The sequence below is a fragment of the Lipotes vexillifer genome, unplaced genomic scaffold (genome assembly GCF_000442215.2).
Source record: "Lipotes vexillifer unplaced genomic scaffold, Lipotes_vexillifer_v1.1 scaffold141, whole genome shotgun sequence".
Lineage (NCBI taxonomy): Eukaryota > Metazoa > Chordata > Mammalia > Artiodactyla > Lipotidae > Lipotes > Lipotes vexillifer.
Genome location: NW_006792108.1, coordinates 1,113,314 through 1,138,171, shown reverse-complemented (window position 1 = coordinate 1,138,171; position 24,858 = coordinate 1,113,314). Strand labels below are relative to the sequence as shown.

Here is a 24,858-nt window from a genome sequence, read left to right as displayed (position 1 = left end):
GAGGAGCCCCCAGAGCATTTGGCTTTGAAGGCCAGTGGGCTAGATTGCAGGAACTCCTCAGGGGAAATAGAAACTCCACTCTTGGAGGGTGCACAGAAGGTCTTGTGTGCACTGGGACCCAGAAGAAAAAGCAGTGACTTCATAGGCGCCTGGGCCAGATCTACCTGCTGGTCTGGGAGGGTCTCCTGGGGTGGTGGGGGTGGCTGTGGCTCACTGTAGCGACAAGGACACTGGTGGTGGTATTCATTGGCGTGAGCTCTGCTGGAAGCTGCCATTTTGTCACCAAGACCTGGTGACCACCCAACAGCCAGTAGGCTCCAGTGCTGAGATGCCTCAGGCTAAACAACCAACATGGCAGAAACACAGCACCACCCCATCAGCAGACAGGCTGCTTAAAGTCTTACTGAGCACACAGCTACCTCTAAATACACCCCTAGACATGGCCCTGCCCAACAGAGGGACAAGACCCAGCTCCACCCACTAGTAGGCAGGAACCAGTCCCTCCCACCAGGAAGTCTGCATAAGCCTCTTAGACCAGCCTCACCCACCAGGAGACAGACACCAGAAAAAAGGAACTACAATCCTGCAGCCTGCAGAATGGAGACCACAAACACAAAGTCAGACAAAATGAGACAGCAAAGAAATATGTTTCAGACGAAGGAAAAAGATGAAACCCCAGAAGAACAGCTAAGTGAAGTGGAGATAGATAGGCAATGTACCCAAAAAAGAATTCAGAGTAATGATAGTAAAGTTGATCCAAGATCTCAGAAAAAGAATGGAGGCACAGACCGAGAAGATACAAGAAATGTTTAACAAAGAGCTAGAGGCTATAAAGAGCAAACAGAGTTGAACAATACAAGAACTGAAATGAAAAATACACTAGAAGGAATCAACAGCAGAATAAGTAAGGCAAAAGAACGGATAAGTGAGCTGGAAGACAGAATGGTGGAAATCACTGCCATGGAGCAGAATAAAGAAAAATGAGTGATAAGAAATGAAGACAGTCTAAGAGACCTCTGGGACAACACTGAATGCACCAACATTCACATAATAGGGGTCCCAGAAGGAGAAGAGAGAGAAAGGGCCTGAGAAAATGTTTGAAGAGATAATAGCTGAAAACTTCCTAACAGGGGAAAGGAAACAGTCACCCAAGTCCAGGAAGTACAGAGAGGCCCATACAGGATAAAACCAAGGAGGAACACGCACACAGTAATCAAGCTGACAAAAATTAAAGAGAAAATATTAAAGGCAACAAGGGAAAAGCAACAAATTACAAGGGAATCCCCATAAGGTTATCAGCTGATTTCTCAGTAAAAACTGTGCAGGCCAGAAGGGAGTGGCGTGATATATTTCAAGCGATGAAAGGGAAGAAACTACAACCGAGAGTACTCTGCCCAACAAGGCTCTTGTTCAGATTTGACAGAGAAATCAAAAGCTTTACAGGCAAGCAAAAGCCAAGAGAATTCAGTACCGCCAACCCAGCTTTACAACAAATGCTAAAGGAATTTCTCTAGGTGGAAAGAAAAGGTCACAACTAGAAACAAGAAAATTACAAATGGGAAAGCTCACCAGTAAAGGCAAACATACAGTAAAGGTAGGAAACCATCTAAACACAAATAGGATATCAAAACCAGCAACTGTGGGGCTTCCCTGGTGGCGCAGGTGTCCCCGATGCAGGTGACACGGGTTCGTGCCCCGGTCCGGGAAGATCCCACATGCCGTGGAGCAGCTGGGCCCATGAGCCATGGCTGCTGAGCCGGCATGTCCAGAGCCTGTGCTCCACAACAGGAGAGGCCACAACAGTGAGAGGCCCGCGTACCGCAAAAAAAAAAAAAAAAAAAATCCAGCAGCTGTGAGAAGAGGAGTGTACGGATGCAGGATATTGGAAATGCATTTGAAATGTACAGACCAGAAACTTAAAACAATCTTCTATATATATATATAGACTGCTATATCAAAACCTCATGGGAACTGCAAACTGAAAACCTTCAATAGATACACAAAAAAGAAAAAGCATTCCAAACACAACACTAAAGATAGTCAGTCATCAAACCACAAGAGAAGAAAACAAAAGAGGAAGGGAAGAAAAAAGACCTACAAAAACAAATCCAAAACAATTAACAAAATGGCAGTAAGAACATACATATTGTTAACTACCTTAAATACAAATGGATTAAATGCGCCAAACAAAAGACATAGACTGGCTGGCTGGATACAAAAACAAGACCTGTATATATGCTGTCTACAGGAGACCCAATTCAGATCTACGGACACATATAGACTGAAACTAAGAGGATGGAAAAAGGTATTACGTGCAAATGTTAATCAAAAGAAAGCTGGAGTAGCAATACTCATACCAGACAAATTAGACTTTAAAATAAAGACTGCTATAAGAGACAAAGAAGGACACTACATAATGATCAGGGGATCAATCCAAGAAGAAGATACAACAATTGTATACATGTGCCCAACACAGGAGCATAAGGCAAATGCCAACAGCCATAAAAGAAGAAATGGACAGTAACAGTGGGGGACTTTAACACCCCACTTACATCAGTGGACAGATCATCCAGACAGAAAATCAATAAGGAAACACAGGCCTTAAATGACATATTAGACCAGATGGACTTAATTGATATTTATAGAGCGTTTCATCCGAAAGCAGCAGAATACACATTCTTTTTAAGTGTACATGGAACACTCTCCAGGAAAGATCACATGCTGGGCCATAAAGCAAGCCTTGGTAAATTAAAGAAAATTGAAATCATATCAAGCATCTTTTCTGACCACAACACTATGAGATTAGAAATCAACTACAAGGAAAAAAAAAAAAAATGTAAGAAGCCAATGACAGAGGGATAGCTAGAAAATCCTCAAATATTTTGATATTAAGCAACACATTTCTAAAAAAAACCCATAGGTCAAAAATAAACTACAATGGCAATTAGCAAATGCCTTGATGATGAAAATATAGCATATCAAAACTTACAGGCTACAGCTATGAAGCAGTATTCATAGAGAAAATCATAGTTCTAAAGGCCTAAATTAGAAAAAGAAGAAAAGTAGAAAATCAGTTATTTAATCTTCCATCTGAAGATGTCTGGAAAAGAGAAAATTAGGCCCAAAGAAAGAATAGGCAGGAAATAAGAGCAGAAATAAATGAAAAAATTAATAAACCTCTAGCCAGATTGTTAAAGGAAAAAAGCAAAAAGCACAAACTATGAAAGTATAAATGAAAAAGAGAACATCACTACAGACCTTAGGTACATTAAAAGTTCATAAGAGTATTATAAACAACTTTATTCCACTAAATGTGAAAATTTAGATGAAACAGATAAGTTTCTTGAAAAACACAACTAAACCACAGACTACTGAAATGGTTACTTGAAGAAACAGAAAATCTGAATAGTCATGTATCTATTAACGAAATTAAATCTATAATTAGAAACTTTCCTACAAAAGACATTCCAGGTCCAGCTGACAAAAGATTCATATCCAGGATATATAAATAACTTCTAAAATCACTAAGAAAGAGAAACAGAACAGAATCATGGGCCTGAATGGGAATTCACGAAAGAGGATACCCAAATGACCAGAAGCATATGAAAAGGTATTCAGCATTTTAAGTTGCCATGAAATTTCAAATTAAAACAATGATGAGGTACTACTACATACGAACCAGAATGCCCAAAATTTAAAAAGACTGACACTAACAAGTTTTAGTGAGTATGTAGAATAACTGAAGCTCTTATATTGCTAGTTGGAGTTTTGAAAACTGTTTGCAGGTGTCTACTGAAGATCCACAAATGCGTACATTATGATGGCCACTCCACTGGTAACTCCACTCTTGCATAAATTCCCAACAGAAATACATACAAATGTTAACCGAAACCCATGTACCAAAATGTTCATAGCAGTATCGTTTGTAAGAACCCAAACCTAGAAACAACTCACAAATCTATCACCAGTAGAATGGATGGGTAAATAGTGGTGAATTCCAGTTTTCAGGGGTCTAGAAGATCTGCAGACTCACAAACTAGTTCATCCACTGGCCCACTGATGCCTGCACATCCACAAGTAAGTTTGCCTCTTTTTTTTTTTGACTCAAGTTTGAAAGAGGCTTTGATTCTTATTAAAATGCAACTATCTAGCTCATTAATCCTTAAAAGTGCTCAGAAGTCCATTTCATGATATTGGGAAAGGATTGAGGGCTTGGTAGGGGAAGGGGAGAAAGATGGAATGGAAAGTATCTGGGATTGGAAATGAAAAAAAAAAACATGTGACTAAGGAAAGATGGAGGTGGGTATCAAAGACAAACTCACTTGTTTCATAATTTTGCTTCAGGTACACATTCTATGAATACTATACAAAAATGAAAATGAAATTTTACCTGTAGCAACATGGAAGAATCTTATAAATATGATATTGAATGGAATAAGCCATTTATAAAAGAAAATGTATAATTCCATTTCTATAGAGATTAAAAAAAAAGGCAAAATTAGAAGTCAGGAAAGTGGTTGGGGAGGGTGTTATAACTGGGAGAGGAAACAAGGGAGCCTTCTTTGATACTGATAATATCCTATTTCTTGATGTAGCTCACAGGATGACAAACATTTTCTGTAAAGAGCCAGATAGTAAATATTCCAGGCTTTGTGGGCCATAAAGTCTCTGTCACAACTAATCAGCTCTGCTGCTGTAGTGCAAAAGTAACTACAGATAATATGTAGAGGCCTGGAGACGAGATGGCAGAGTGGAAGGACTTGAGCTTACCTCCTCTCATGAAGACACCAAAAATCACAGCTAACTAACTAACTGCTGAACAACCATCAACAAAAAAGACACAATACCACCAAAAAAGGTATTCTACACCCAAAGATAAAGAAGAAGCCACAACAAGACTGTAGGAGGGGCACTTTCATGATATAATCAAATCCCATACCTGCTGGGTGAGCGACCCACAAACTGGAAAATAATTATATCACAGGGGTTCTCCCATAGGAGTGAGAGTTCTGAGCCCTATGTGAAGCTCCGCAGGCTACGGGTCTGGCATCAGGAGGAGGAGCCCCCAGAGCATTTGACTTTGAAAGCCAGCAGGGCTTGAGTGAAGGAGCTCCACAGGAGTGGAGGAAACAGGGACTCCGCTCTTGGAGAGTGCACACAATGTTTCACGTGCATTAAGACCCAGGGCAAAGCAATGACTCCATACGAGCCTGGGCCAGACCTACCTGCGGGTCTTGGAGGGTCTCCTGGGGAGGCAGGGGTCAGCTGTGGCTCACTGTGGGGGCAAGGACACTGCTGGCAGATGCTTTTTGGCACTGAGACATGGCCCCACCCAACAGCCTGCAGGCTCCAGTGCTGGGATGCCTCAGGCCAAACAACCAGCAGGGTGGGAACACACACAGCCCCACCCATCAGCAGACAGGCTGCCTAAAGTCGCCCTGAGCAAATGGGTCAGTGTGATACACCACATCGACAAATTGAAGAATAAAAACCATATGATCATCTCAGTAGATGCAGAAAAAGCTTGTGACAAAATTCAACACCGATTTATGATAAAAACTCTCCAAAAAGTGGGCATAGAGGGAATGTACCTCAATATTATAAAGGCCATATATGACAAACCCACAGCTAACATCATACTCAACAGTGTAAAGCTGAAAGCATTTCCTCTAGGAACAAGACAAGGATGTCCACTCTTGCTACTTTTATTCAACATAGTTTTGGAAGTCCTAGACAATGGCAATCAGAGAAGAAAAAGAAATAAAAGGAATCCAAATTGGAAAAGAAGAAGTAAAACTATCACTGTTTGCAGATGACATGATACTATACATAGAAAATCCTAAAGATGCTTCCAGAATAGTACTAGACCTCATCAATGAATTTGGTAAGGTTGCAGGATACAAAGTTAATACACAGAAATCTGTTGCATTTCTATACACTAACAGTGAAAGATCAGAAAGAGAAATTAAGGAAACGCTCCCATTTGTCATCACATCAAAAAGAATAAAATACCTAGGAATAAACCTACCTAAGGAGGCAGTAGACCTGTACTCTGAAAACTATAAGATGCTGATGAAAGAAAATGAAGATGACACAAACAGATGGAAAGATGATATACCATGTTCTTGGACTGGAAGAATCAATATTGTCAAAATGACTATACTATCCAAGGCAACCTACAGATTCAATTCAATCCTTATTAAATTACCAGTGGCATTTTTCACAGAACTAGAACAAAAATATTTTAAATGTGTATGGAAACACAAAAGACCCTGAATAGCCAAAGCAATCCTGAGAAAAGAAAATGGAGCTGGAGGATTCAGGCTCCCTGACTTCAGACTATACTACAAATCTAAAGTCATCAAAACAGGGTGGCACTAGCACAAAAACAGAAATATAGATCAATGGAACAGGATAGAAAGCCCAGGAATAAACCCATGCACCTATGGTCAATTAATGTATGGCAAAGGAGGCAAGAATATACAATGGAGAAAAGACAGTCTCTTCAATAAGTGGTGCTGGGAAAACTGGACAGCTACATGTAAAAGAATGAAACTAGAACATTTTCTAACACTCTAAACAAAAATAAACTCAAAATGGATTAAAGACCTAAATGTAATAAGACCAGGTACTATAAACCTCTTAGAGCAAAACATATGAAGAACACTCTTTGACATAAATTGCAGCAAGATCTTTTTGGAGCTACCTCCTACAGTAATGAAAATAAAAACAAAAATAAACAAATGGGACCTAATTAAACTTAAAAGCTTTTGCACAGCACAGGAAACCATAAACAAAATGAAAAGACAACCCTAGTGGGAGAAAATATTTGCAAACGAAGTGACCTACAAGGGATTAGTTGCCAAAATATACAAATAGCTCATGGAACTGAATATCAAAACAAAAAACACAACCCAGTCAAAAAATGGGCAGAAGATCTAAATAGACATTTCTCCAAAGAAGACATACAGATGGCCAACAGGCACATGAAAAGACTCTCAACATCGCTATTTATTAAAGAAATGCAGATCAAAACTACAATGAGGAATCATCTCACACTGGTTAGAATGACTGTCATCAAATAGTCTACAAACAGTAAATGCTGGAGAGGGTGTGGAGAGAAGGGAACCCTCCTACACAGTTGGTGGGAATGTAAATTGGTACAGCCACTATGGAGAACAGTATGGAGTTTCCTTAAGAAACTAAAAATAGAACTACCATACAACCGAGCAATCCTGGGCATATATCTGGAGAAAACCACAATTCAAAAAGATACATGCACCCCATTGTTCATTGCAGCACTATATACAATGGCCAAGACATGGAAGCAACCTAAATGTCCATCAACAGAGGAATGGATAAAGAAGATGTGGTATATATATATATATATACAATGGAATATTACTCGGCCATAAAAAAGAATGAAATAATGCCATCTGCAGCAACATGATGGACCCAGAGACTATTGTGCTTAGTGAAATAAGTCAGAGAAAGACAAGTGCTATATGATATCACAAGTGGAATCTAAAAAGATGATACAAATGAACTTATTTCCTAAACAGAAAGAGACTCACAGACTTCAAAAACAAACTTATGGTTACCAAAGGGGAAAGGTGGGGAGGAGGGATAAATTAGGAGTTTGGGATTCACATATACACAGTACTATGTATGAAATAGATAATCAACAAGGACCTACTGTATAGCACAGGGAACTCAGTATTCTGGGAAAAGAATCTGAAAAAGAATGGATATATGTATATGTATAACTGAACCGCTTTGCTGTACACCCGAAACACAACATTGTAAATCAACTGTAATATAAAATAAAAATTAAATTAAAAAACTATAGATAATGTGTAAATAAATGGGTATTGCTGTGTTTCAGTAGAATGTTATTTACAAAGGCAGTGGACTGGCTTTGGGTCTGAGGGCAGTAGTGTGTTAACCCCTCACCTACATAGATTGGTTACATTTGTGCATAAATTTGTGAATATTTATTGATCTGTACACTTTTGATTTATATGCTTTTCTCACTATATATTCTACTTCAATGAATACATTTAAAAAAATATAACAAAGCAGGAAAGTCATTAAGAAAATAACAAAAACAACAAGAACAGAAGCAAGCAGTTAGGATTCACTGGTCTGCTTGTAATGCTGCTTCTGAGTTTTGTTTCTTGCTGCAAAGATACTGGAGTATTTGGAGCACTACCAGTTCTTTTCATGCACTCTATATACCAACATTATTGTTCATTTCCTTCTTTATGGGAGGAGAATCCATTAAGAGACCTCCAAGTGGTTAGTTCTCTTAATGAATTCCCTTTATTAAGCGTTACTATTACTGCCCAAATTGATTTCTTCTCCAAGTTATATCATTCTGCCATTCTATAATTGAAACTCTAAAAACATTGGTAGGTACTTAGGACATAAGCGACCTAAGAAACATTCAGTATCAACTCTACTACTGCTTTAATTTTCAGATTTGCCCAGAAAGAACTTCTTTCAGAAGTAATGTATCTTGCCCATCCCTACCCCCACTTTCACCCCAATGTTACAGAGCTTAAACATAATGAGAAAAAAAGAGAAAAGCCATCCACACTCAGTGTATCTGCTAAGGGATTTTGTTAAGCTTTTCTCCCCTGGAAGATAAGAAGAATAGAAAAATAATAATAATGACAGGGATGACATATATCAAGTACATACTACGAGCCAGGCATTGTTCTAAGCCCTTTCCATGTGTTAATTTATTTAATCCACATAAAAGTGCTCTGAGGCGGTTACTTTTTTTATCCCCATTATAGAGAAGAGCAAAGTGAGACAAACAGATTAAGTAATTGCCCAAGGTTTCACAGTTAATAAGTGAGGGGCTGGGATCTGAACTCAGATAATCTATTTCTAAAGCTCATGCTAAAATAAGTAGCTTGGATTTGATTATAGAGAAATCAGATTCCTTCAATGTAAGTGTAGCATAGCTTAAGCATTCCCAGCTTCCTGCCACCCCCTCAAGGGAAATGACTGTCCCCCGTCTACGCCCTACTGACTCACACTGCAGCATCTATGCCACTTTATTGCACTTACCTTTTGTATCTCTGACTTTCCCTCACTGTGCACTCTTTCAGAGCTGGGACTGTGCCTGATTCCTTCTTGTATCTCTAGTGCCAAACATAATGTCTGCCTGGACATAACATGGCTCAAAAGATGTCTGCTGGATACAAACTACTATATATAAAATAGATAAACAACAAGGTCCTACTGTATAGCACAGGGAACTATATTAAATATCTTATAATAAACTATAATAGAAGGGAATATGAAAACGAATGTTTATATTCTTTTATGTATATATGTATAACTGAATCACTTTGCCGTACACCTGAAACTAACACAACATTGTAAATGAACTACACTTCAATAAAAAAAAAAACCATGTCTGCTGAATGAATGAATCAATCACACCATGAGTGATCACTCCTTTTTCTTTGGTTCACCAAGTTTTCAGCTCATTTTTTCCTGGTGATTTATTACAAGGGACAGGAAACAATGTCATGAAGAATGTGAAGTGACTTGGCACTATTTCTGTCAATAAAGCTTCTTAAAGCAAGAACACCCTTCCTCTGCATTTAGCTCAAGAATCCCCCCCATACTGCTAGCCTCGATGATAACGGTGTATGTCTAGTTAAATGTAGCTAGAATTTACATTTATAATTAATAGGATAAAACAGACAACAAGGTCCTACTCTATAGCACAGGGAACTATATTCAATATCCTATGATAAACCATAATGGAAAAGACTATGAAAAGAATTATAACTGAGTCACTTTGCTGTACAGCAGAAATTAACACAACATTGTAAATTAACTATACTTCAATAAAATTTTTAAAAATCAGATAAAATAGGCTATTTTCATACTCATTTCTAAGTATTCATCGAAAAGTCCGTAGGCATTCATCGGCTGAAGGTTGTAGTCCTTTTCCCACTGTGGGAAACTTATTTTCCTTTCAGGTCCATGTTCTTGTCGTACTTTCCTTCTAGTCCACCAATTCTGAATTAACCTGCACAACAAGATCAATTTATTAAAAAAAAAAAAAAAAAAAAAATATATATATATACGTATATAGCTGTTCATAAGACTTAAGTAATAAGAAATAGAGTTAGAATATAGAACAATAGTTTAAAAAATTTAGGACAGGCTGCCAAGGAAATGAAGCCTTGGATTAGAAAGGAAATAACAATGGAGGCTACATTTCAAGCATTTGTACTTGCAAGTGAACAGAATGATTGATGAACTTATTTTAATCATTCACGAAACTGTCTCTCGTCCAGTGTTGCCTCGGAGGTTTGGGTAGAGGACTGAGAAGAACATTGATAACCTGATCCCCCAGTACAAAGGCAACCCGCAGGCCTCTGAGGAGAAGATGGTTCGGCCTAGCTGGCTTAGCTGAGGACCCGTGAGCAGTCTTACCATGGGGTGCTGACCTGCATACTCTGACTCGAGGGCCCTAGAAGGTCTGAAAACCCACAAAAGTTTCCTCCTCTCCTGGCATACAGAAGCCCGCAGGTCCACAACTGGGTCTGCCTGCTTTTGGGTTGAGTTTGACAGAGGCTCTGATTCCCAATAAAATGCATCTCACACTGGTGAGGTTAGTACATTAATCCTTGGCAGTGTTCAGAAGTGCATCTTACGATATGGAACAGGGTTGAAGAAATCGGGGCGGGGGGGTCAGGTTTGTGTGCTGTAGGGGGCAAGGAGAAAGCTGAGGGGTATCTGAGAGTAGCGATGCCAAAGCAAAAACAAATGTCACATAAACTAAATAAGGGGATGGGTATCAAAGACAATTCTGCCTACTTCACAATTTTGCTCTATGTCCATATTAGTAGAAGATAAATATAGTTCCCTTTGATGTCTATGACATTTTGATAAGTTATGGATAATACTTTAAAAGAGAATATAATGCTTCTAATTTTTAAATTTTATGCTTTGTTTTTTTAAAGTTTTATAGAAAACATCAACACTTGGAAGAAGTTTTCTAAAAATAAATCTAAGAAGAGAAAATTACTGGCAGTGGTTCTGATGGGGAGCTAAGAGATGACTTTTCGAAGTGAACCAAGTTCCAGCTAATCGTTCTGGCTGAGTGGTCTTCCCTGAAACCTGGAATTCTCTATGGAGACACTTGAGCTGACCTGGAAACCTGCAGGTGTAGAATTAAAGAAGAAATAGAAGTGCTGCTGATTTATGTCCCTTTAAAACTTAACTGACCAGAACTGAGCAGACACAGCCAAATTCAAGGTCATCCTTACAAAGGTGATGCAAGTTTTTGCCTATTGCCATCAACATAAACTGTTATCATCAGGTGATGATGTTTTTACTGGTTAGGATAGGCTTACTTAGAAATACTCCAGTTTCTTTTTTGAATCATTTTTTTAGGTCTTCTTTCCATAAGTTCCTTTCCTGTACAGTTGAATTTAAGGAAGTTTAAAGAAATCACCATTTCTGATTTATTGCAGGGGTTGGGGAGTAGAGACCTCGTTAATGTGTCATCATCATTTAAAGCAGCTTGGAAGCAGGTATCCAATTATTTAGGGGCCCACAGAGACTTCTTAAAGAATATTCTCTTTTGTTTATGCGATTTGTGCTAAATGTTCCAAAAGAGCCAATGTTTATTATTTTCATGATTTGTCTTTGAATATCCAAGCATGAAGACTTAGCTCCAGGTGTACACACGGGCTTAACTGCTGAGTCTGCATTGCTTATCTTACTTGCCACACCTATAAAAGCCAATGAGACATGCTGCCTCTCAAGTATAGATATCTAAGGTACTTACGGGTAGCCAAGTTCCATGAAATTATTCCAGGTCTGCTTTAGCACCATTATAATACCCATTTGCATACAGAGATCAATAAGGCATCCACTAGGGTGGCACTGCGAGGTAAGCAAACACAGAAATTCAAGAATCAGTGGACAGGAAGAAAGGCTGTCTGGTTTCTAATCTGCACAAAGTTGCCCTAAGCCTGTTTAACGCCAAGTCTGTAGGAAACAAGGAATGATGGGAGAATACAGACCTCTTCTAGTCTCCACCTGTTTATCAGCCTCAAGTAGGCACCTGGGTGTCCTGTGAATCTTCAACACACACAGAAAAACAAACCATTAGCATCTTGTACCCTTCAGTGAATATTATATTCAGATCAGCACATCCTCCAGTGAAAATTACCGGTGCAGTAAGGAACAGGTCTCAGGGAATTAGGAAAACTCTCTGGAACTGGCAAAATGGCAGCTTCTGGAATGCTCTGGGGGATATTTCTCTCCTGGCCCTTCTGTCTGGCTGCTGAACACAGAGAGAGGCCAGTTCTTGCTGCCTGCTGTGACTTTTAACATTTTCTGCTGAATATCAAGTGGCTGTTATGTAAGCAGCAGGTTGGGTTTAAACACATCAGATCTTTTTGAATATTAGTAATGCTGTGTTTTTTATTTTTTAAAACTAAACTATTTGACTAGCATTCCATACTGAAGCAGCTAGAAACTGTGGAGAGGCTGCTCATCCATTTCACTAAAACCCAATATACTCGGCTCTTCCCTGGTTCTCGTCTCAGACACACTTCCTGGTGTAATGAAGTTCATGGTACCTGGACGTTCCAAATCCTCAGAACTGCTGGATTCAGAAGCTACCCAGTCTCCTTCGGCATCTTACGTCAGCCCCCTTTCCTGTTTGAATGTCCTTCCCTCCTCTGTGAGGTCAGGGATCTGGGACATGCTGCCTGCTGTCCTCCCCCTGATGCCACTTGCTCTTACAGGTGTGAGATCCAGAGGCCTGATTCAGGTACAGATGGAGCCTGCGAGTTTTACATTCACACTTCACGTGTGAAAACTATTTTCTTCTACTCACCTTAACAAGAAAAGGTACAAGGGGCTTTGATGGAGACCATTCCCCAGAATGGGAAGGGAAAGGAAAGGAGGAGACTGTTCTCTTTATACACCTTATAAAAATCACCCTAAAGGCTGGCCTCTCTGTCACCCTGGTCAGTGACCTCTGTGCACTCTGTCCCTGGCCCGGGGAGGTGTGGAGAGAATGGGTTCTTACCTTCCGAGGAAGAATGCGATGTAAAACGTGGAGCTGTTCAGATTGACAAACTGAAAAAGAAACATTTTCAACGTGAAGCTGTTCTCCCACTCGGACTCAGTGCGAGGCTGTTCTGTGGACACAAGGGGAGCAGAGTTTGAGAGGCTGTGTCTGACCCCTTCTCAACTCCCTCTGTCCAGCTCCCCAGACGCACGGGGTGGGAGCAGAGGCTTCCTAAGGGGGGCTGCAGGAGAGCTCAGCTTGCCTACAGATGACATGCGACGGAATGGACCATCCATGGGCTCCTCAAGCTCCCAGACCAGCCCCAGCGAGGCTTTGGTGGGAAGTGACTACTAACTGGTCTGAGGGCAGGGAATATCGTTTGTTCCGCTGTTCCAGAATGCCCGGAGAGCCTGGAGTAGAGACAGCCAGCCTGAAGGGGCCGCACTCCCGGCCCTGGCTCCTTGCAGGAGCCTCTCCTTTTGCTCTTAGTTTCCACCTGTGGGGTGGGGCCTGTGTGGCGTCAGGTCCCCTCCCATCTCCTAATAACTCCTTGGTCTCGACCTCTATTTCTGGTGTGATGTGAGGTGCTCCTGGGACAGAGGGAGTCACACCCCCCATCTCAGAATGAGCATCTGACCCCGTTACCTGTCACCCTCATCCATCATCATTTTCATTCTCAAGGACAAGTACCGAGGAGGTGACCTCATCTTTACAGCTTTTATTGTATAGCAGCATCTTTGCCTTACAATTTCCCGATCTCAGTCAGGTACCAATTCTCATCTTCTTGTATTTCAATTTCCATACAGCAAATGCTCTTTGGACATTGTGATACAAACCAAAAATATGGATCAATCCTCCAACCTGAAATCTCATGTCAAATGTGCTTATCCTTCCCTGGAAGTTGCATCCTCACCTCAAACAACGTCAAAGAAAATGCATTTAATGCAACAGCACTTTGTTTCCACCTTCCCTGAGCTTCTAATTGCTCATTTACCATTTCACCCCATCAATTCCTTTCCCACAAATTATAGCTCAAAATGCTTCCCAGGAGTACATCTGAGAAGGGAGGGGAGAAAGAATGAGAATCGGATTTAAAATGGTTTAAATGTCAATTTCAGAACAAGGCCATACTGCTGTTGAGGGAAGAAATGACAAAGGATGCTTCAAGGGCTTTAGCTTTACTTCACTTCTGCTAATGAACTCTTGGTTACACAGGAAGGTCTCCTAGCTCATCAGCCAGCTGGGTGGGTTCCCAGGTGGCCCAACCACAGATTGACCATGGCTGTTATCTCCACAGCCATCTTTTCCAGCCTGGAGCAAGGTCCCCCCTGGACACAGCCTATCAATGGGCAGTTACCTCTTCTGTGGACATAAACTTCTATCTTTTTAGGCAAAGAGTGGCAGTGATGGAAGATTTCAATGAATTTAAAGGAGATATGCCAAGTGCCTAGCTCTGTATCTGGCACATTTAGAAGGGCTCAAAAAGATGAGATGCCAGATGTATCTGGCATCTTTTATTATAATGATTATTATAAATAAAAACACTTTTGTGATTTTTTTCTCCCTTTGGCAAGTTACATATGGGAATGTGCTAAAACAGGTTTTGTGTGGGAGCATGTAATTTTCTCAAACTGCATAGAGTAAAATGACTAATATCTCATTAATGAAATTGGGACAATTCCTCTATCTTGAAAATGTCGTAAATGTACAGCTCATAGCTGGTTACCAGATTGTTCTGGTGCCTTACAGAGTCAGAGAAACGTTCCTAGGGATGACCTGTCCAGATGAATGTCATTTCCACAAATGTCAGTAATGGTTAGCCTGTCTACATAAAAGACTCCCAGTCTTCAAAGCAACTAACTTTGCTGTGATTTTACATGCCATTAAAACTTGCTGTGTTTTTAATTAAATAAAAATTGTAGGCAACAGCAAATGAACACTTTTCTAAATGATTATAGGTACTTCATACACATGTACTTTTGTAAGAGAAAACCTACTTTAAATTATATTAGCTCATGAAAGATAATGTCTAAATGCTTTAAAGCTTTAGGTAGGAAAGATTCTCTCAATTCCTAGACATATTTAACATGTCCTGTTGAGGGCAAAGAACAAATTGTCGTATGCAACTCAAAATAAAGGGAATATTTGTTTTCAGCAGTGTTTCAGAAATGAATCTTTGAGAAGGTATTTTTCAGACCACAATACTGTACTGTGAAAAAAAGAGGGTTCCACTTACCTAAGTTTGTCAGAAGCAGTGCAACTTTTTCATAGAGCTGTAAAATAAATTTAATACATTTAATAAACTGTAGATGTTCTAAAATCTGTAATTATGAAGTAAATAGGTAAGTCATAAACGAAAATAATTTCACTAACCATCCACTGCTCAAACAATGAAAACATCATCAACAATTGTGTCCTTTCAGGACAAGAAAGAATTGTACAAGGTCCCATTTTAATATTTTAAAAGTCTCACTTCTTGTTTTGGGGTGAATAATTCTGTAACAACAGGCCAGCTGCCACTAATCATCAGCTTGCTTGCTAAGGGATGCTGGGCAAGTCACAGCATTCCTGGGCCTCCTCAATGTAAAATCTCTAAGCATCCTCAAGGTAAAAATGTAAAATCTCCTCAATGTAAAATCTCTAAGATTGCTTCTGATAAGAGTCTGTAATCCTATTGTTTTTATGGGCTGATTTTCTAGATTATAGCATTCCTAAACACCAAAGTGATCAAACATTATTGGGAACCGCCAAACTTACGGTACTCTGCTTTTCTATTAGTGAATTAGATGCATCCCTAACTCACCCAGCCATCTGGTAAATGGAGGGTCCTAATAGGATGGAAGGGGTGTGTGTCCCTGTGCTTATGTGTGTGTATGGGAGTACAGGGGGGACAGTTAAGGGCAAACCCAGCTCTAGGAGATTCCCTAGGGAGGGTATAAATTAAAAAAGAAAAGAGCAAGTGCTTTCTCGAAAACGAAAGATGATAAATGAAAATGAAAAAGAAAATTAGTCAAATGGATTTGAACAATATGAAAATTAAGATCACATTTAGACTAAAGTAGTGAAATCTCGCTGGTTAAAATTCCCCAGGCTGGAATAACAGCTTTGCCAGTCAGCAAGCTGTAGGTCTTGGGCATGTTACCTCACCTCTTCTTTAGACCATCGTTTTCCTTACATGTGGTTGAGAATGGGGATTGGACACACTCATCTTGAGGTCCTTCCTAACTTTTGCATTCTCTTACCCCAGATTTCTTCTAACTACAGAAATAGTCTAAATACTCAGATTTTGTGACTCTAAACTTTCAGCAAAGGCTGTGGTTTGTTATATTAAGATATAAATAATTCACATGGCCACAGTATCAAATTTTGTATATAGAAATCTCAGACTCTTGGAGTCCAATGTTAAAACAGACTGGTATAATTTTCAATAAGAAATCTTGTGTTATAGATGAGTCATACATCTCAATTTTATCATAAAAATACAATACTGGTAAACAACATATTAGGACAGATATTCTAATCAAAATTATTTTAATATTACAAAGGCATGGTATTATTAAAGTTACTTACATAATTATCAAGGAAAATTAAATTCAACTGGTGAGACAACCTTTCTCAAAAATATAATTTTTGATTACCTAGTTCATCCTTTAATCTTTCACGTTGATGTACATTTGTTAAAGTGCCTCGCTTTGCACACTTGTCTCAAAGGCCTTGAGAGCTGGTGACATGCCATCGTTATTTTTGTTTGGAAACTGAAAAAATTGGAATTTAAAAAAGGAACAGCACAGGAGTTGAAATATAATTATTATTGACCTTTTGAAAAGTATGGTAAAGTGTATGAGGACACTGGGATTCATGGCATCTGTGAACATTTTATCTTGATGATACAATGAGATGGATAGTGAGACTTTGAGCAGGATGCAACAGAAAAGAGCAATAAACAAAGGGACTGAGAGCCAGCAAGACAGTTTCACATGAGTGGTTTCTGGGAAAGGCCTGATTTCTCATTAGCCAGTTGAGACAGAAAGCACGGATAGTTTGTTCTGATGAGAGTAGTAGAAGGTCTAAGTTTCCAAACTGGATGCCACAAGTGGTTACTGTCAGAATCTTTAACTAACAGCAAGCTTTCTGATCCTAAGGATATGTCCAAAAGAAGCTATGAGCACTTCTAATTTTATCTTGTCCACCTGATCAATGTATGTGGGTTTGTTCTGATGCAAGCCATATTTTCTGGTTTAGTTCTTTTTGGAACGAGTCATTGTGGTTTTCACTGTTTACAGGTTATAATGAAATGTCAGATTCATTTTCGTATGGCTGAATAAAAAGGATGGTAATGACTTTTAATGTCTTCCTTTATTGGCATATATAGCTTGAGGCCACTATATTGAGATGTTCTTTGGTCACTAATGAAGCAGAATAAAATTGAAAGAGCATGACAAGGAGGAGTGAGGAAATCTATCTATTCACTCTGTCTCTGAAATACTTATTTTTCAAGACATGGAATAAAATGAAAACCCCGTAACTAGTCACTAAGAGGCATAATAGTTTGTTAGGATCCAGAATACTTTTGTAAAATAATATGAGCTTTATTATGTTTTTTTAATCCACAAAAAAGTAAACACACATTGTCAAATCCAGAAAATAGGCATTTCTTATAGATCTTCTTCAGTTAGGGCTGGAAGAAAGTCAGAAATAGGATATATGATCCATAATAATTATTTGAAAGAGGATTTAATGAACATAAATTAAATACCAATCTAGCGCTCAAGATTTTTATATTCAGTTAATGAAAAAGTATTCATGATTAATGTCCAAATGATTTTTTTTTTTTTTTGCAAGACCAGTATGGCCAAAATTTTAAGTAATTGAAAACAATTTATATAGCTATAAAAACTACATTATTGAGTCATAAAAATGTCTTAAATTGGGTCATTTCAGCAGTCATTAATAGTTTAGTTCTGAATTGGTCAAAGCTATGTTATAGTCAGTAGTCTGTCGTTTGTCCTTTATTCAATATTTGCTTTTTAAGGACTTAAAATTTTTAAAAATGTATTTTGATGAAGAGCTTTCCCAGCTATATTACACACTTGGTTGCCTTCATAATGGAACCTGCAAAGCTTCAGGGCGTAAGACAGGAGTGTAAAGGTGTGTGCTGGATGAGGATGTCCTCAGAGATGGCCGAGGAGGGTAAGGCAATTGGTCACTGCACAAAAGGGTCCTGGATGATGCTGGTTTTAGAGTGTGTATGCTTTTTATTTTCTTTCCTTCCCCTTGCTATGGCTTGTCATTTTCTGACCTTGTCAGTACTCTTGCCTTAGTAACCTTCTGTTATTTTAGTTTGATGTTGGCTGAGAAATCAGAACACCAAATGTGTTCACACCGTATCTAAAAAGAAAGAAAGAAAGAAAAGAAAAGAAACCTTAAGGGCATTCCTAAGAATGACAGATGTCAGCTTTAGTGTGTGGGCTTGGTCATCCATTTTGGTGACTCAGAAACCCTTTGTTAAATAAAACATGTAAAACGCCTACCTGTCTAGCTCCTAGCACACAGTAGGTGCTTTGTAGTGGCCCTAATTATATACTATTCCATCTCCCCTCCTGCTTTGTTTTTAGTTTATTTCTTCTTTTCTTGGCTGTGTTCCACGAAGCAGAGGTTTTTGGATAAGTGATTTTCAGTTAAATGAAGTGACAACACTGGCTCCTGGTCAAAATGTACCAGCAAGCATGTGTTTATAGACCCACTGCATATATGCAGAAATTTATTTCTTAAGATGTATAAATTAAATTTTAATAAGACATTGGAGAAGAGAGATGATAAAATACAGTAAGCTTTAATTCACTGCATCCTACCCGGACGCAGAATCTTTCACTGCTCCGTCTGTTTGGTTAATTTCACTATGAATCACTCCCCTTCACAATGAATATTCATTCCACAATTAACTTTGAGACTAGCTGAACCGGGGACAGGGGGAGTGCAAGGGAGTGACAAACATCCACTTTCAATCTCCACCTGACCAAGCAGTTACACAGTCATCATGTCAAAATGATCTGCAAGTGCTTTTTTTTCCCTACCTTCCGGATTTTTAAACTTTTTTTCTAAAAAAATAAAGAAGTTCCTGTATCTTTAATAATAATAATTATAAATTACCTATATTTCATTATCTCGGTGATTTCAGCACAATGGCCCAGATTTAAGTTGCAGTATAAATAAGGGTGAGGGGAACTATAATTGAACACCGACTCCATGCCTAACACTATACATGGCACTCTACATACGTTATTTATTCCCTCCTACAAACCTCAAGTCTAACAATGTCAGCCGTTGCCTTTTGTTCTGCAAACAGTAGCAACAATTTACTGAGAGCCTACTATAAGCCAGAGCCTGTTTCTGGCAGGCTCTGCCAGAAACAGAGGCTGCCAGAGTTTGGAAACTTAGGTCTTCTACTATTCTTATCAGAAAAGACAAAAAGTTTCTGCCCTCTTGGGGCTACATTCCAGTGGAGAAGATAAATAACAAAATAAACTTTTAAAAATAGCCTATTAGATGGCAATTAATGCCATAGAACAAAATAAAGCAGGCAAGGAGCTAGGAAATGGTCAGACGGCAGGAGTGGGTTGCAATTTTAAATTGAGTGACTGAGGGAAGCTTTATACTGGAAAAGCAACAGTTGAACAAAGACCTGAAGGAGGTGCAGGAGTAAACTCTGCAGAACCCATGGGAAAGAATGTTCCAGGCAGAGAGAAGAGCAAGTCGAAAGTCCTAGGATGAGAGCTTGCCTGGCACATTGAAGAGAAAAGGGAAGGCCAGTGGGAAGCAGGAAAGTCAAGGTGAGGAGGGAGGAGACAAAGTCAGAGACCTCACTGGGGCCAGATGAGGGAGACCCTGGGTCTCCATGTGAAGACAGAACTTTTATTCTGAGCGAGAGGAAAGCCACTGGATACAGTGAACAGAGGCTGACTTACATGGACGAAGCCTGCTTGCTCTAGCTGCTATGATGAGCCTGGATTGAGGGAAGCAGACGTGGAAGCTGGGAGACCAGCTCGGAAAGCACTGCAATAATCCAGGTGGGATATGCTGGGGACCTGGACCAAGGTGGGGACTGGGGATGTGTGAAAAGTGATCAGATTCTGGATACATTTCGATGCTGAGAGAAGCAGAGGAGTTTCAGCCTGGGCGACTACAATGGGGGCTGCAGGGGGAGCTCATTCTGGAGGGAAGATGGGGAGTTGGGGGTTGTGTGTGTTAGGTGAGAATGTTTGGGGTTCAAGGGAGACAGCTGGGCTGAAATATACATTTGAAAAAATCCTGAAATCAACACAAGCTACAAGTACCACCCTGAAATATTCCTTGCTGGGTTACTGCAAGAAATGCTTTGGATACTAATTTCCCATCGTTCAGAAGCAAAAGGAAACAGGAACCAACACTACTGAGCTATGTCACAGAGTCTGAGCTGGGCCTTTAAAATATATTTTTTCTCTAAATTTCCCCAAGAGGTATACAGTGTTATCTTACTGGATAAATAAGGGAACTGAGGTTCAGAGAGGGCAAGTGCCTTGCCCAGTCTTACAATGTAGAAAATCCTGGAGGCCAGATTTGACTCAAGCCTTCTGTATCCCCAGATGAGTACACCTTATGCCAGGCACTTTGCAGCCAGGCCATAAGTGCCACATAATTGACCAGCCTCTCTAAGGCCAGCTCCCTTTAGAAACAAGAAAACTCACCTATAGCACACACATTTTATCCATTTGACTAGTTACCTTGCAGCTCACTTACCACGTTCAGCAGCATGATGATGCAGAAATTGATGCACACGGCAGTCCCTGTGGTTGCAACCTGAGAATTATTCCTGATTAACGCCCACTTAAAGGCAGCGAAAGTGCTGACGGTCACCACCCTGTAAATGACGATCCCAAACACGGCGGCGATCACCACGCAGATCTGGCAGGAAGGCAGAGGACACCCAGTGAGCTCTGTGATGGAATGTTGGAGGAAGGGGCTCCCGCCATCTGGAAAATCCTCGGATGAGGAAACGAGATAAAGCGGCAGTGGTCCTGACTCAAGACACCACAGCAAAATGCACACTTTTCATGTGGTTGATGCTTTCCCTTGTCTGTTTGTATGTTCTTTGTTATCCAAATAGAAAAGCCACAGAACTTGAGAGCTGATAAACCGTTAAGCTACGGGGTAACACTTTATTAAACAATATCAGATTGAGCAAATGAACAAATATTTATTGTGGAAATCTTATCGTGTCACTCTTCTGTTTGAAACTATTTATTGGCTTCCTTTTAGGATAAAAGCAAAGCCCTTATGGTGGCCTGGAAGAGTCTCTCCAGCCCCACTGAGTGTTTTTCCCCTCCCTCTGGAGACTCTAGACCTTTTCTTATTGTTTCCAATGGGCTAAGCATCCTTAATCTTCAAGAGCATTTCCTCTGCCCAAAATGCTGATCCACCCACTCCCCTGCCAAACACATACACACACACACACCCTCACGCAGTCTAGTTAATACCTAACTCATTCTTCACATCTCAGCTCAAGAACTCTTCATAATTAATGCTTTTCATGAATGCCCACTCCTCCCCCAGGCTTTTTTTTTTTGTTATAGGGTATTCTTCTTTCAGTATACAGCTTATAGTTTCTAACAATTTGTTTGATTATTGCTAGTCTCTCCCACTTAGATGGTAAGCTCCATCAGGGTAAGGATGGTAACTGTCATTTCTGCAGCAACTTAGCATCATGCCAAGTGCTCAGTTATCTGTTGCCGAAGAAGCCTGTGAGAGGTGCATACTCTTATTTATCAAATATATACACAGACTGAACTGAGGCATCTTCCTCTGAACATTTCATGGTGTTTGAGAAGAATATGGCATATCTTCTCTATGAATAATGGGAATTTCAGATTCCAAAAAGTTTTGTGGCTTTCATTAGATGACTTGCTTAATGTGTCTTTGAGCAGAGACCTTAGCTTACATAGTTGTCAAAAACTGGATCTTAAAGCTGGGCCTCAGGACAGCCTCTGCCAACTTAGAGATTCCTTTCTTTATAGAAGCTTTTTCTGTGTTTCTCACAGACTCTATTTCTGGCTTACTATGAGTGACATGCTCTAAAAGCTCAGGTATGAACCCTAGCTGAACTGGCTAAAGTAAATAATAATAGAAAACAAAGAAACAAAAATCGCCCGTGTCCGAATCCTGGAGCTGTTGATAGGGAGACAGGTGAGAACTACACTGAGTTACAGACAAGGGTGGCAATATGGTAGAATGGAAAGTTCACTGGACTCAGAGTCAGAAGTTAGGTCTGAGTCCTGGTTCAGCTATGAGCTAGCAGTGTGACCTTGGGCACGTAACTTGTTCTTTCCATGGCTTCTACCTCTATGATCTACCCCGTCTGTAGAACAAGGAAAACTTAATTTATGTCCTTAGGTCTTGTCGTGAGAAACAAAACCCAAAACAGTAAATGTGAATGCACTTATAGAAGGCAAGGCCCGACACAATTGCTAACAAAGCAGAATCTCTAGAAGGGCATGGATCTGAGTCTTGAGCTGAGCCGAGGGACACTGGGCTCAGTTTCTTTCCGGCTACAGGGGGTAGACTGTAGGGGGTAGGATATATACTTACAAACACTTGCTATTTGAAAAGAGGAAAGGAGGATCTTAACCATCCTTTCCTGTCTAAAATGACATTTCTGACATATTTGTATATGTTTTGTTCAGTAATTGACAGGGTCAAAGTTGATCATAAAACGACTTCTTTTTAGGAAAAGCTAACAATCCAGCTTCAAATTACTGTTTTGCAAACTTATATAATCATTAGTGAAATAAATGTTTGGGAGTTATAGCTGGCATTAAAAAATAGACTGTAATAAAACAAAAAAAATCAGAGTTCCTTGCATACTGTAAAGATGAACATTGTTTCAATTACCATATTCGGTTTTATACATCTATTTGCGTAGTATATACTAGGTTATGACAACGTTTGTATTTCTTACTGTATGGGCTTTGTAAAAAAATGTTTGAAAAACACTGCTGTAGGTATTAATACTATCTCATAGTTTTAGTTCCTTTCATTATGACATAGAGAGACAAATGCAAAGAACAGCAGATTAGAGGATCTGAGCTCTTGTCTATTTCTTGGCTAATCTGGGCAAGCCCTTTACCCTTCTGGAGTCTCAGTTGCTCCACCTATAAAATGCGGACAGCAATGCCATCCCTGACCACCACGTAGAATGGTTGTGAGGACTAAATAACAGAACGTGCAAAAATATATCCAAACACTTGATATGATTATTGTTGTTACCATGCTACAGGTTTGTACTTTATGAAAGAGTTTTGTAAAAAAAGTTTCAGACCATAAAGAATATTCCAGATGCAGAAACAATAAGTCGGCTGCATTTATCTGCAAATGCTTGATATGGTTCTGGTTTTCCCGAAATGGGATTCATCCGCTCTTTCTTGGAATACTTGGCTTCAAACTGGGGCCGTATTTCTTCCTAAAGAACAAGCAGACACATTTTTATGTACTGAAGAACTGTTCAGACAATAAGAAAAAAATCATTTTACCCCACAGGAAAACTGAGTCAACAACTGCCACAGTCAATGACATGGGCTTGGAAACTGGCCACTTAAAGAAAATCTGCAGAATGATCTAGACTTTTTATCATCAAGGCTATGTAATTTAGACTAATAGTTAAGTGTCTCTATTATCTTTTTAAACTATACTTGAAGAAAGAAACTGAGACCAACTTGTCCTGTCCCTAGTGGTTTGAAACAACTAATAAGCTTTTACTTTTATTACCAGGGAGTCAATGTGGACACCAGGACAAAGAAAGCTTCTGAACAGCAAAATGTTCAGAATTTGCTTTGTGAGTTACAATATAATTCTTAGTTTTCTACAATTTTTAAATTTTTCGATTTAGGCAGTTAAAAACATGGTGCATCTATTTTTTAATAAGCTCCTATAGATGTCACTCACCATTAACCATAGGTTTGAAACGTATTCTTTTTGTTGTTGTTGTTGAGGAGTTTTGCATCTATATTCGTCAGTGATATTGGTCTGTAATTTTCTTTCTTTGTAGTACCTTTGGTTTTGGTATCAGGGTGACGGTGGCCTCATAGAATGAGTTTGGGCGTGTTCCTTCCTCTGCAATGTTTTGGAAGAGTTTGAGAAGGATAGGTGTTAGCTCTTCTCTAAATGTTTGATAGAATTTGCCTGTGAAGCCATCTGGTCCTGGACTTTTGTTTGTTGGAAGATTTTTAATCAGTTTCAATTTCATTACTTGTGATTGGTCTGTTCATATTTTCTATTTCTTCCCGGTTCAGTCTTGGAAGCTTATACCTTTCTAAGAATTTGTCTATTTCTTCCAGGTCGTCCATTTTATTGACATAGAGTTGCTTGTAGTAGTCTCTTAGGATGCTTTGTATTTCTGTGGTGTCTGTTGTAACTTCTCCTTTTTCATTTCTAAGTTTATTGATTTGAGTCCTCTCCCTCTTTTTCTTGATGAGTCTAGCTAATGGTTTATCAATTTTCTTTACCTTCTCAAAGAACCAGCTTTTAGTTTTATTGATCTTTGCTATTGTTTTCTTGGTTTCTATTTCATTTATTTCTGCTCTGATCTTTATGATTTCTTTCCTTCTACTAACTTTGAGTTTTGTTTGTTCTTCTTTCTCTAGTTCCTTTTGGTGTAAGGTTAGATTGTTTATTTGAGATTTTTCTTGTTTCTTGAGGTGGGCTTGTATTGCTATAAACTTCCCTCTTAGAACTGCTTTTGCTGCATCCCATAGGTTTTGGATCATAGT

The 24,858-nt window shown here is 39.4% G+C and overlaps 1 protein-coding gene across 4 annotated transcripts in view; it reads right to left on the bottom strand.

The window, feature by feature from the left end:
• Window positions 1-24,858, bottom strand: part of ANO4 (anoctamin 4) — a 448,962-nt gene that overhangs the window by 49,330 nt on the left and 374,774 nt on the right. For all 4 annotated transcript variants that reach the window (XM_007465342.1, XM_007465339.1, XM_007465341.1 and 1 more), the window contains 7 exons: window positions 23,412-23,552; window positions 20,837-21,001; window positions 15,297-15,333; window positions 13,079-13,190; window positions 12,063-12,120; window positions 11,825-11,922; window positions 9,912-10,054 (listed from right to left, as the gene is read on the bottom strand). In XM_007465342.1, the coding sequence (XP_007465404.1) occupies window positions 9,912-10,054; window positions 11,825-11,922; window positions 12,063-12,120; window positions 13,079-13,190; window positions 15,297-15,333; window positions 20,837-21,001; window positions 23,412-23,552 (754 nt within the window). The remainder of the gene's footprint in view (window positions 1-9,911; window positions 10,055-11,824; window positions 11,923-12,062; window positions 12,121-13,078; window positions 13,191-15,296; window positions 15,334-20,836; window positions 21,002-23,411; window positions 23,553-24,858) is intronic.